At 42.2% G+C, this 12,343-nt stretch overlaps 2 protein-coding genes across 3 annotated transcripts; one reads left to right on the forward strand and one right to left on the reverse strand.

Annotated features, from left to right (window-relative positions):
* The first annotated feature begins 1,900 nt into the window (after nt 1-1,900).
* On the forward strand, nt 1,901-7,250 carry LOC117752086. 2 transcript variants are annotated; one of them, XM_034569248.1, is made up of 7 exons: nt 1,901-2,000; nt 2,210-2,304; nt 3,086-3,256; nt 4,994-5,111; nt 5,282-5,376; nt 6,164-6,334; nt 6,442-7,250. In XM_034569248.1, the coding sequence occupies exons 2-7, from the start codon at nt 2,239-2,241 to the stop codon at nt 6,895-6,897; spliced, it is 1,077 nt and encodes a 358-aa protein (XP_034425139.1). In that variant the 5' UTR covers nt 1,901-2,000; nt 2,210-2,238; the 3' UTR covers nt 6,898-7,250. The 2 variants fall into 2 exon arrangements, with proteins under 2 accessions (XP_034425139.1, XP_034425138.1); XM_034569247.1 differs by having other exon boundaries at nt 1,919-2,085.
* A 131-nt stretch (nt 7,251-7,381) lies between these two features.
* On the reverse strand, nt 7,382-11,648 carry LOC117752169 (leishmanolysin-like peptidase 2). The gene is made up of 14 exons (XM_034569361.1): nt 11,278-11,648; nt 11,112-11,205; nt 10,828-10,879; nt 10,520-10,669; nt 10,089-10,214; nt 9,906-9,990; nt 9,178-9,326; nt 8,917-9,097; nt 8,695-8,764; nt 8,490-8,586; nt 8,110-8,217; nt 7,868-7,999; nt 7,657-7,766; nt 7,382-7,571 (listed from the first exon to the last, which is right to left on the reverse strand). Exons 1-14 carry the CDS (start codon nt 11,639-11,641, stop codon nt 7,382-7,384), a joined length of 1,908 nt encoding a protein of 635 aa, XP_034425252.1. The 5' UTR covers nt 11,642-11,648.
* Nucleotides 11,649-12,343: the final 695 nt, after the last annotated feature.

Below are 12,343 nucleotides of genomic sequence, written 5' to 3' on the forward strand. Positions count from 1 at the left end.
TCCTCCATGTCAGCAGATAGGACATGGACCAAATTTGAAAGTTAATATAAATAATAAATATTTATTTCCCTAAGAGTGTTTAGCTTCTCACTCTACCTCGATTAACTGCCAATCACAATCACAATAAACACTATTAAAATAGAGAAAACACACAAATAACAATGTTATAATGAAATCGTACTTACCATCAGTTCTAACACCATTCATCCCATTTTACCGCTGATTAAGTCAACATTTTAAGCTAACGCTGCTACATGCGAGTTTAACTAGTTAAATATGGGATCTAACAGGTCCTTTAAGTCAACTAAGCTACAGCCTCCTGATACTAAATAAGTTATTTGAATAACTGATGTAAAAACACGGTGGTAACAGTATTAGAAAGTTTTACTTACTGTCTTGTTTCCTCTCATCTGCCCCAAACACCAAGGTCCTGCCTTAAAAGGAAAAAGCCACAGGAGACACAGAAAAGAATTTAGCTACACCAGAAAGTATCTAATTCAAATATCTCCATCTTGTTTATAAAGTATAAATAAAGAGTGTATCCAGTCTTTAATTAACGCTAATGATGATGAGGGCCACGCACCATGTGCTAACCAGAACTTAAGCTAGCTACGTTCAGCTTCTCACTCTTCCTCCATTTTCTGCCAATCAGTCGTTAACAAAACACAATTAACACAAAACACACAAATAACAACGTCACAATGAAACTCGGAGTTTAAATTAATCTTAATTGGTGCGACAGTCGTCACCATTTGACCCGTGATTAGGTCCCGTTTGAAGCTAAAGCCGCTCGCTGCGTTAACATGAGCACATTTCAGCTCATTTCACTCGACACGTGCGAGTCCAAAACAAAAGTCCTTCACAAACAAACCTGTGTCTTTTGTCACGGAGACAATCCTCCACATCAGGTGGGACATCAGTCTCATTCTCACCGCGGAGACGCAGCTCGACGCTCAGCGGCTGAATCCTCGACCCTCCGCCGGGTGGAGTCCCGCTGCCTCCAGGTGCGCACGGATCTAACACAGGAGGTAACACGCGTTTTAACGAGCTGAAAACAAACCGTCTTTAAGTCGAGGGACACATTTAATCTCCAGGAGACGTTTGGAGGAAGTTTCATGTCCTAGAAGTGGGACACAAAGAGGGTCTACTTTCTTCATCCTGCGTCCAGGAGCAGCAGTGGAGGGAGACCGTGGGCTGCTGGGTAAAAAAACTTTACAAACCTTTATTAGAGATCATTTGTTACATTGTGTTACATTGTGTTTTATTGCGTTATGTTATGTTACATTGTGTTATATTGTGTGTTTTTCGTTTTTTAAATGTTTCAATTCTAATCAAAAATCAAAAATTCTAGTTTTCTTTTCAGAAAACACGTTTCGTCAATTCCCTAAAATATAAAAGAACCAGTGGCTGGAACAGGAGGTTCACTGAGGTCAGCTGCTGTTTGTCAGCATCGACCCTCTTTATATTTAATCATCTGAACATCAGAAACACGACCACGTGACAAAATAAGGAAGTAGTCGAGGGAGGGTCAAAGTGAGCTGCTGGTGTTACACACACACACACACACACAGAGAGAGAGGGTCGATGTGTCTGCTGCTCGGAGAGAACGAAGGTAAGTTAAACAGAGAATTGTAGCTTTATCGTTTGGTAACTTTTTAAGAACACGACTAAATACAGTCACACAAGTATTAAGTGTATTTTCATTTTATTGTGTTTCATACATGTAAATACTGTCACACTACACTTTGACTCCACTGCAGTTATTTAAACATTTTGATAACTAGTTATTTTTCAGTTGTTTTCAATATCAGTAACACGTGTTGTCAACAAACTAACTGTTGTAAAGGGATAATGTCTGTTGTGAATCTTATGTTTGTTATTGTCTGGTGTCCAGATGCTTTCCCATGTATCAAGAAATAGGATTTCTAAGAAGAAGAAATACAACCCGCTCGACTCCACACTAGTTTTAGTCGGCAGAAGGGACGACTTGGATCCATTTTGTAAGATTTATTCCCTTTCTCACAAGAGTGGCTAGTGTTTGAAATTACGGATGCAGATGATAAAACTTTTGTTTTCCCTTTGTTAGTAAGTTCAGTTGTCTGTTTATTTTTCTTCGAACGTTGGATTGTACGAATCTTCCTTTTCTAATTTCTGAGAACTGCAGTTCTTCAGACACAGTCACTGACATCCTTCCTCTCGTACACTTCAGCTTCAGAAGACGGTGATCTCCGAGCAGTGATGTCCTGTGGACACGCTGTCTCCCCTGAGACTCTGACACAGTGTTGCCGCAGTCAGCTGGATCAGGTACCTCCCTGAAACTTGTTTTTTTTCTTTCTAGCCTTTGTTTAAATCAACGTGCTTGCAAATGAAGCGGGAAAGTGAATGTACACATCCTGTGTCACTGGCTCATGCTATCATCTGCAGCATGTGTGTTGTTCAATGGTAGAAGATACACCCAGATCCTTTAATTAAGAGAATCAATACCACAATGTAAAATGACCCGGTCCAGTTCAAGCCCAGATTTATAAAACCCACGTAACAAACAACCCGCACATAAATTTACTTTCACTTTCAAACACATCAAAAGTGAAAGTACTCATGCTGCAGAAAAAAGTCCAGTCACTGGTGTATTATTATGTGATTCATTATAACTACATCCAGAGTCACATTTTATTGTTCTATGATCGCTAAGCAATTTAATTTAGGTATTTTTGTCCAGTGATTCCCATAAACTGCATATACAGATGGATGAAGCTGAATTATTTTTGGACTGGAACTCTGCCATCTTGTGCTGATGACGTCATTTTGAGTCTATGCAGATGTTTTGCTCTGTTTTTACAGCATCAAATAACTAATTTAATCCAAACTTACTGGAAAATGAGCATTTGGACAAACACCAATGTGATTACCTTAAATGACAGAAACCATTTTTGAGATATATTTATTTTAAAATGTACTGGAGGCGATGAAGACTCTTTGGCTGTACCTTTGGGGAGCTGTCATGTCCATCCTCATATACAGTCTATGGGGCTTTCAAAGGGTCTCGAGACAAACTTTTAACTGGTTCTTTAATTGTTGTTTCAAGGGGAATTATAAGTTCAGATGTCATGCAGTGGGAGAGGGAACCAAACGGTGCAATAAGCAGTGGTCGTATAAAGAAGTTCGCCGACTGGCCATTCTGTCTGTGTCGGAGATGAGGCACTTTGAAGAGACCATGGCTCGTCTGGCTGCTGCAGACTTCTGGGACATTCAGCCCGTGAGTGCTCCAGGGATTTGGTTCTTTTTATGATTCAGATAATTAAAACACAATCAAGTGCACAGATTTTTTTATATCACTGTTTTCCATATCAGTGCCCACAGTGCAAAACGTGTGTGGAGCGAAAGGATCTATCCAACCTGTGTGTCCAGTGCACCATCTGCACAGCTGATCAGAAGACGATATACCAATTCTGTTGGCAGTGTCGGAGGAAGTGGAAAGGTCGGGGCCCTCGGTCGGACCGCTGCGACAACGACGGCTGTGCCAACAAGGACCTCCAGCTTCTACAGATATGTCGCACCATCAGTCTGCCTGACGTGGAGGGTGTCACCAGCTGCCCGTCAGTCAGGGCCTGCCCGACATGTGGCATGAAGGTGGAGCACAACCAACAAAACTGCAAGAACATTGACTGCCCTCGATGCCGTGTGCCGTTCTGCTTCCTCTGCCTGAAACTAAAGCGTGAATGTTGCCAGACCAGTTCACCGTACGGAATCTGTCTGGGTGGTGTGGCTCCCAGACAGACCTCCATCCCAGTGTGGCACAGGAGATAAAAACGATATAAAAGGTCTGTCTCTAGTGGCAGTCTCTTAAAAGTTTCACTCATTAAGATTTAGGTGACAGGGATCGGTTATACGAAATAATCATGATGTGATGTGTTTCACCTAAAGTGTGTGAATTGTGGTTTTCTTTACCCTAGAATGGGCCTTTATATTTAAATACTTTATATATTTACATTGGGAGCGGATAATGTGATTATATGATGCATTTAAACACCAGTTTGTACAATCATCTTTAAAACCTTGCAGCCTCTTATTCATTTGCTTTGGGATATTTTACCACATCATAAGAGATAATGAGAGATCTACTACTATTAAGTGGTAAAATTAAAATTTGTATTCAAATGAACTGTGTGTGAATATATCTGTATTTCTTTTTCACATTAAAAACACAATGTCACTTAAATTACGGTACAGAAAAAATGTATTAACTACTCAAGACTCAATAGCAGTGTTAATGGTCAGTGGTTTTTAAAGGTCACTGTGATCGTCTGGAACAGTGCGAACCCTGTTCTTGCAGGAGCGACATTTCCTGTAAGACACAGCGAGAGCAGCCAGGAGACACACAGCAGCCGTGAAGCCGAGCGCCGAGGCCACACTGAGCTCTGTGTGAGGCCTGAGGGTCGACCAGCCGCTGTCCAAATAAAATTTGAAAATACTATTATTCTAATCAAAAATCAAAAATTAAAATATAAAAGAACCAGTGGTTGGAACAGGAGGTTCAATGAGGTCAGCTGCTGTTTGTCAGCATCGATGCTCTTTATATTTAATCATCTGAATATCAAAAACACAACCACGTAATAATAAGGAAGTAGTTGAGGGAGTGTCAAAGTGAGCTGCATGTGTTGTTACAAACACACACACGCAAACACACAGAGAGAGAGAGAGGATCGATGTTGCTGCTGCTCTGAATGAACGAAGGTAAGTTTTTGTAGCTTTATTGTTTAACTTTATAAGAACACGACTAAATACAGTCACACAAGTATTAAGTGTATTTTCATTTTATTGTGTTTCATACATGGAAATACTGTCACACTACACTTTGACTCCACTGCAGTTATTTAAATATTTTGATAACTAGTTGTTTTCAATATCAGTAACAAGTGTTGTCAACAAACTAACTGTTGTAAAGTGATAATGTCTGTTGTGAATCTTATGTTTGTTATTGTCTGGTGTCCAGATGCTTTCCCATCTATCAAGAAATAGGATTTCTAAGAGATTTAAGAAGAAGAAGAAATACAACCCGCTCGACTCCACACTAGTTTTAGTCGGCAGAAGGGACGACTTGGATCCATTTTGTAAGATTTATTCCCTTTCTCACAAGAGTGGCTAGTGTTTGAAGTTCATTCACAGATGATGAAACTTTTGTTTTCCCTTTGTTAGTAAGTTCAGTTGTCTGTTTATTTTTCTTTGAACGTAGGATTGTACGAATCTTCCTTTTCTAATTACTTCCTCTCGTACACTTCAGCTTCAGAAGACGGTGGTCTCCGAGCAGTGATATCCTGTGGACACGCTGTCTCCCCTGAGACTCTGACACTGTGTTGTCGCAGCCAGCTGGATCAGGTACCTCCATGCAACTTGTTTTTTTCTTTCTAGGCTTTGTTTAAATCAATGTGCTTGCAAATGAAGCGGGAAACACAGCCTGTGTCACTGGCTCATGCTATCATCCGCAGCATGTGTGTTGTTCAATGGTAGAAGATACACCCAGATCCTTTAATTAATTAAGAGTATCAACACCACAATGTAAAATGACCCGGTCCAGTTCAAGCCCAGATTTATAAAACCCACATAACAACCTGCAATTAAAAGTACTTTCACTTTTAAACACATCAAAAGTGAAAGTTCAGTCACTGGTGTATTATTATGTGATTCATTATAACTACATGCAGAGTGAGTCACATTTTATTGTTCTAAGATCGCTAAGCAATTAAATGTAGGTACTTTTGTCCAGTGATTCCCATAAACTGTATATACAGGTAGATGACTCAGCTCCACTCCTCCCACCATCCAGAAATGAAGCCGAATTATTTTGGGACTGGAACTCTGCCATCTTGTGCTGATGACATCATTTGAAGTCTATGCAGATGTTTTGCTCTGTTTTTACAGCATCAAATAACTAATTTAATCCAAACTTACTGGAAAATGAGCATTTGGACAAACACCAATGTGATTACCTTAAATGACAGAAACCATGTTTGAAATATATTTATTTTAAAATGCACTGGAGGCGATGAAGACTCTTTGGCTGTACCTTTGGGGAGCTGTCATGTCCATCCTCATATACAGTCTATGGGGCTTTCAAAGGGTCTCGAGACAAACTTTTAACTGGTTCTTTAATTGTTGTTTCAAGGGGATTTATAAGTTCAGATGCCCTGCAGTGGGAGAGGGAACCAAACGGTGCAATAAGCAGTGGTCGTATAAAGAAGTTCGCCGACTGGCCATTCTGTCAGTGTCGGAGATGAGGCACTTTGAAGAGACCATGGCTCGTCTGGCTGCTGCAGACTTCTGTGACATTCAGTCCGTGAGTGCTCCAGGGATTTGGTTCTTTTTATGATTCAGATAATTAAAACACAATCAAGTGCACTGATTTCTTTATGTGATGGGATTTTTCACTGCTTTCCATATCAGTGCCCACAGTGCAATACGTGTGTGGAGCGAAAGGATCTATCCAACCTGTGTGTCCAGTGCACCATCTGCACTGCTGATCAGAGGACGATATACCACTTCTGCTGGCAGTGTCGGAGGAAGTGGAAAGGTCGGGGCCCTCGGTCGGACCGCTGCGACAACGACGGCTGTGCCAACAAGGACCTCCAGCTTCTACAGATATGTCGCACCATCAGTCTGCCTGACGTGGAGGGTGTCACCAGCTGCCCGTCAGTCAGGGCCTGCCCGACATGTGGCATGAAGGTGGAGCACAACCAACAAAACTGCAAGAACATTGACTGCCCTCGATGCCGTGTGCCGTTCTGCTTCCTCTGCCTGAAACTAAAGCGTGAATGTTGCCAGACCAGTTCACCGTACGGAATCTGTCTGGGTGGTGTGGCTCCCAGACAGACCTCCATCCCAGTGTGGCACAGGAGATAAAAACGATATAAAAGGTCTGTCTCTAGTGGCAGTCTCTTAAAAGTTTCACTCATTAAGATTTAGGTGACAGGGATCGGTTATACGAAATAATCATGATGTGATGTGTTTCACCTAAAGTGTGTGAATTGTGGTTTTCTTTACCCTAGAATGGGCCTTTATATTTAAATACTTTATATATTTACATTGGGAGCGGATAATGTGATTATACGATGCATTTAAACACCAGTTTGTACAATCATCTTTAAAACCTTGCAGCCTCTTATTCATTTGCTTTGGGATATTTTACCACATCATAAGAGATAATGAGAGATCTACTACTATTAAGTGGTAAAATTAAAATTTTTATTCAAATGAACTGTGTGTGAATATATCTGTATTTCTTTTTCACATTCAAAACACAATGTCACTTAAATTACGGTACAGAAAAAATGTATTAACTACTCAAGACTCAATAGCAGTGTTAATGGTCAGTGGTTTTTAAAGGTCACTGATCGTCTGGAACAGTGCGAACCCTGTTCTTGCAGGAGCGACATTTCCTGTAAGACACAGCGAGAGCAGCCAGGAGACACACAGCAGCCGTGAAGCCGAGCGCCGAGGCCACACTGAGCTCTGTGTGAGGCCTGAGGGTCGACCAGCCGCCGTCCTGGGCTGAATTCATCATCTCGTAGGGGTCGCTGAACAAAAACACAACAACGTAAAGTTTGCATGAGTTACATTATTGTAAGACGAGGGGAAGCCATATTTTTAAATCATGCTTGCCTTGTGTTGGAAGGAGGAAATCCACCAACACCATCTGAGGGAGGAGTAATATCCGGGTAGAGGCACAACCTCCTGTCCAGGCAGAAAACTAAACCCTGGTATCCATTTATCTGAGGATTTTTAAAAAGACGCAGGAGTTAATGTTTCCAGCATCTCTTAACAAAGTCTTGTGATTTACAGCACACTATAGTTACATGTTGGGTCTCATTACCTGAATTGCGCCCCCTGGGGGACAGGTCACCCAGTCAGAGCCAGACACCTGGATTTGGTATCTGTTTGGTCCAGTACATCTGTGTCTGTAACAGCGGCCCTCCACTGAGCTGCTCGACACAAGGAACTGCGTCTGCTCGTGGAAAAGAGAAGGAGGAAAATAATGTGAAACTCAGGAAAAAGTTTAAAAAAGGCAGGTGAGGTGACACACAGACACACACTCACTCACTCACTCACACACACCTGTCTGGTCAGGTTGGAGGAGAAGCAACGGCAGCCGAGGCCCCAAATCTCCCCGCTCCAGTCGAGCTCAGGTGCCGGCCTGGTGTTTTCCCTTTTCCAGCATTCACTCTGCATGAAGACAAAGCATGGAAATGATAATTTAAAAAAAGGCTCAGATTACAAATAAATACATAAAATACAGAAGTTACTGCTTTACAGGATTTGACAGCTACAAGTCCAGAGCATAGATGTAAAGAATGCACATTAAAGTCAATACAAGATGAGCTCAATAAATAAAAAACACCATAATCACACGTTAGAATAAAAGCAAATGAACTAAAAATATAAAATACAAATAATTGCACATTAAAAGCTGTTGTGTTTAAAAAAATATAACTCACTGAATTCTTTAGCGGTTTAAATACTCTACACCCCTCCAGGTATGGATCGGTTTGGCACTCGCCCTTGTGGAGGTGAAGAAAATGACACCCGAGTCCACTGAGAGGGAAAAATATTGCAAACATTGCAGTCAATTAAAATAAACACAATGCCAGTGTTCCCCTTGAAGGCACAAGTTGTTTTGGAGAAAACAAAGTTTGAATGAACCTGCCGGTGCAGAAAAAGGATGAAGAGTTGTGTTGGCAGGTTGACAGGGAACCAAACGAGGCTCCTTCACCTACAAAACACACATTTATGTTAAATTATATAGTTTATTGTCCATCAAACAGTCTTGAGACGTAGAAATCAGCCCATTTTAATTATTCAAACATCAATTGTTGTTCCTTTGTAAACACTTTGTTATCCTCACCACCCGTCCTCTTCTCTTACCGTCACCCCAGACCAGACTCTGTGCCCGGCTCAGCTCCACTCTGTACCAGCCTGTGTCCTGTAGAGCAGCTAAAGTGACCGGGTCGATCCGGACCGTGGCAGGGTCCTCCAGCTCCGCAGCCATGATGGACCCCCGCAGGACCCGGGCCTCCCAGTGAGAGGACGCTCTGCCTGGTGCATCCTGAAGGAAGGAGTCAGAAGTTTGAAACGGGCGACGAGTACGTCCGTTGAATCTGAATGGAACCTGAGCAGCTGCAGCACCAGGTTCTCCAGCGGGCCTCCCAGCTCAGGGTCAGGGGAGGTCAGGTGCGTCTGCAGGGCTGAGATGACAGACGAGGTGTAAATCCTCATCTGACCTGATCCATCAGAGTGAACCACTTTCCCCCGAGGTGAACATCCAGAGCCCAGTGCTGCACGAAGAAAAACACAAACACATTTCTGATCAATGAAACTGATCCTGAATGTGAGTTTTATTGTGTCGCTGATATTTAACCTTTGACATTTACAGATATTACTTCAAATAGATTTAATGCAAACACTTTGATCTTACTTTATTTATTTTTTGCACTTTTTAAATGTTTTATCGTTTACTATCCCATTTTAATGCAATTTCTAGTTGTTTATTGGGTTACTTTTCACTGTTCCACTAATTCAACTGATCCTTTTATGTAACTTGTGTTCAACTTAGACTACGGTGGCCCCAAAGGGCAAATTAAACGATACCTGCTATCGACAAGGCTCGCCCCTGATTGCCCCTATGTGTTTTGGGATTTTGGACTTCAGGGGCCACCGTGTTAGACAAACACCCAACAAATAAATGTAATTATTCAAATGTCATTTCACATATTTGCCTAAATTACACTGAACAGCGAGAGGAGCGACATGACAAATGAGGCAGTTACACACATCACAGAGGAGAGGACATCCACATGCTGTGTTTAAAGTTTATATAGTGACATAAAAAAACATCTAAAAAACAGTAGAAAAACCTGGAGATGAGGACGAACAGTCTTTCCAGGTGTGGAAGAGATCTCTAGAGAAGCCCAGCGCGTGGAACAGCTCGTGAATCACAGTCTGGAAAAAACACACTCATTATGATCCTTCCATCTCATCCTGCTGGAGAAAAACATTTTATAAACATGTTTCATAGTTATCAATATGAGAAATCCTACCTGTACTGTAGCCTGGTGGTTGTAGGCAGCTTCTGAGAGTCTGTCCCTGCAGATGACCACCACCCCGGCCACAGGTCGCCCCTGGGTGTCCGTCTGGCAGTGGGCAGCGTACGCCAACACACTGGGCTGAAGAAGAGATACTAAAATGAAATGTCTCCAGTGACAGAACTACATTTTATGAATCATATTTTTTTTTGTTTAGAAAACAGCATTTCCAGAGACACTTAAACTTACTGAACATACAAAGAAAGAGTCACATGTGGTTTGAGGACAAGAAGACATAAGCATTGATTGTTTTGTGGTAATTGTCGACTAATGTTCACATCGTATAGTAACTTTCCTCAGAAAAGTGCTGCCTGAATACATTTTACTATGGATTGAAAACCTTCAAGTACTTTGTACACAACACTGTGTTTTCTGTGAGTCTTCACCTCTGCCCGACACTTGTCAGTGGACTGTGTGTGGAGGTAAAGCAGGAAGTCGGTGTCGGGGAGTCCGGCACCTTCAGGTCTGAGAACAGTCCTGAGCGGTGAGTCAGGCTCCGGGTAAATATCACATCCAGACAGGTGCTGATCTGGGATCTGTGGGGGGGGGGGGGGGGGGGGGGGGGGAACAGTGCTTATTTGATGCTTGTCATGAAGGTGTCCCTCACTAACAAGGAACAGAGACATAACAGGTACTTGCTGTTTCTGTCTCCTCCAGTTAAACAAAGGAAAACATTTAAATTATTCAGACTTACCGTCACATCCAGACACGTCTCATTCCTGTAGTTGTTGTTGGCTCGACCACACCTGAAGAAAAACATCTGTAACATTTTAAATCAGTTTTCATGACAACCCTCCTCCTTTTATATATGTGATTATTATGTAGTTCTATTGGGTAAATAAGGAAGTGGGGCTTTAAAGGGAAGACGTGTGAGGCTGAGGCTTTTCTGTGTAGAGTCTGCATGAGCTCTCCCCATCATTACTGTCATAAACACACACACACACACACACACACACACACACACACACACACACACACCTGTTGTAGTTGCTTGTTCTTGAATTGCTCCAGATGAACTTGCAGTATTTATTGACGTCTCTGCTGAGCAGCAAAGGACCCACAACCCTGTTCACTGTGAAAAGATCAATAGTTTATTATACTGTGAGTGTGTGTGTGTGTGTGTGTGTGTGTGTCGTTTTCTTACCTGACAGTAAAGACGACACCACCCTCACAGCCTCCTCCACTGCTGCCTCCAGTCTCCCCTTCTCTGCGTCCGATAGGTGGTCGCTCTCTCTCGGAATCCAGGTGTGGATCCTGATTGGCCGTGGCGAGGCAGGAGCGGAAGGGGTCATCTCTCCCAGGCTGCTCCTCTGGTGCCGTGGCCCAGTCGGGGGTGCGGGTGTGGGCTCGTCGGGTGGGCTGTGGGGGTGGATCCGTGCAGCTCGGACCACTCGGACCTGAGCCTGAACCTCATCAAAGATGCACTTCTGCAGAGCTCCAGGCAGCTCAGCCACCAGCATGACCACCAACGTCCCCACCCAGAGCCTCAGGGCCGGAGGGGAACTCATAATTATGGCTGGGACCTATTTAAAGGTCACAGTGAGGACAACCTTTCACAGTTTGTCTCCGGACGTCTCATGAGCAGCCGCAGCACACAGGGTGTTTACTCCAGGCTGTAGTGGATCCCATCAAACCAATTTATTCATTTATCATAGTGACACCAGCAGCCTATAGAGACGAGCCGTCTATATAAAAATAAAGTTACAAGGTGCCACAAAGACATTAAACTTCTATAATTCATTGAAATCTAATAGTACATATGATAAAATCAGTTTTTGTGAGGTCAGTATATTTATATTTCTGTCTTTTAGGCTAAGTAGTCATTTAGTTCAGTTAATTTCACCACCAGAATTTTATTCCCAGCAATGTCGGAATAAAAAACACTGAGTACTTTGACTCATGACCCCAGTGTTTTGTAAAAACTGAATTCAAAGTTGACTTGTACGATATGAAACTAATGTAAATGAAAATAATGTAAAGTGATGTGTATTTATTTGTCCTTCGATTTAAATCAATACTTCAAGTTTGTAAACCAAAGTCATGACTCTGCATTTAGCTTGTATCTTTCCAGTTTAAAAAAAAAAAGATGTTTCTCCCCCCGGAAATTGTTTAGTGAGAAAAATGCAGTTATATGTTTTCTAATTTCTACAGTAATTATAAGAAATTCAGCTTCAACAATCCCTTTCCTACGACATCAATGAATTTAAAAG

This window comes from Hippoglossus hippoglossus, chromosome 18 (assembly GCF_009819705.1).
Source record: "Hippoglossus hippoglossus isolate fHipHip1 chromosome 18, fHipHip1.pri, whole genome shotgun sequence".
Lineage (NCBI taxonomy): Eukaryota > Metazoa > Chordata > Actinopteri > Pleuronectiformes > Pleuronectidae > Hippoglossus > Hippoglossus hippoglossus.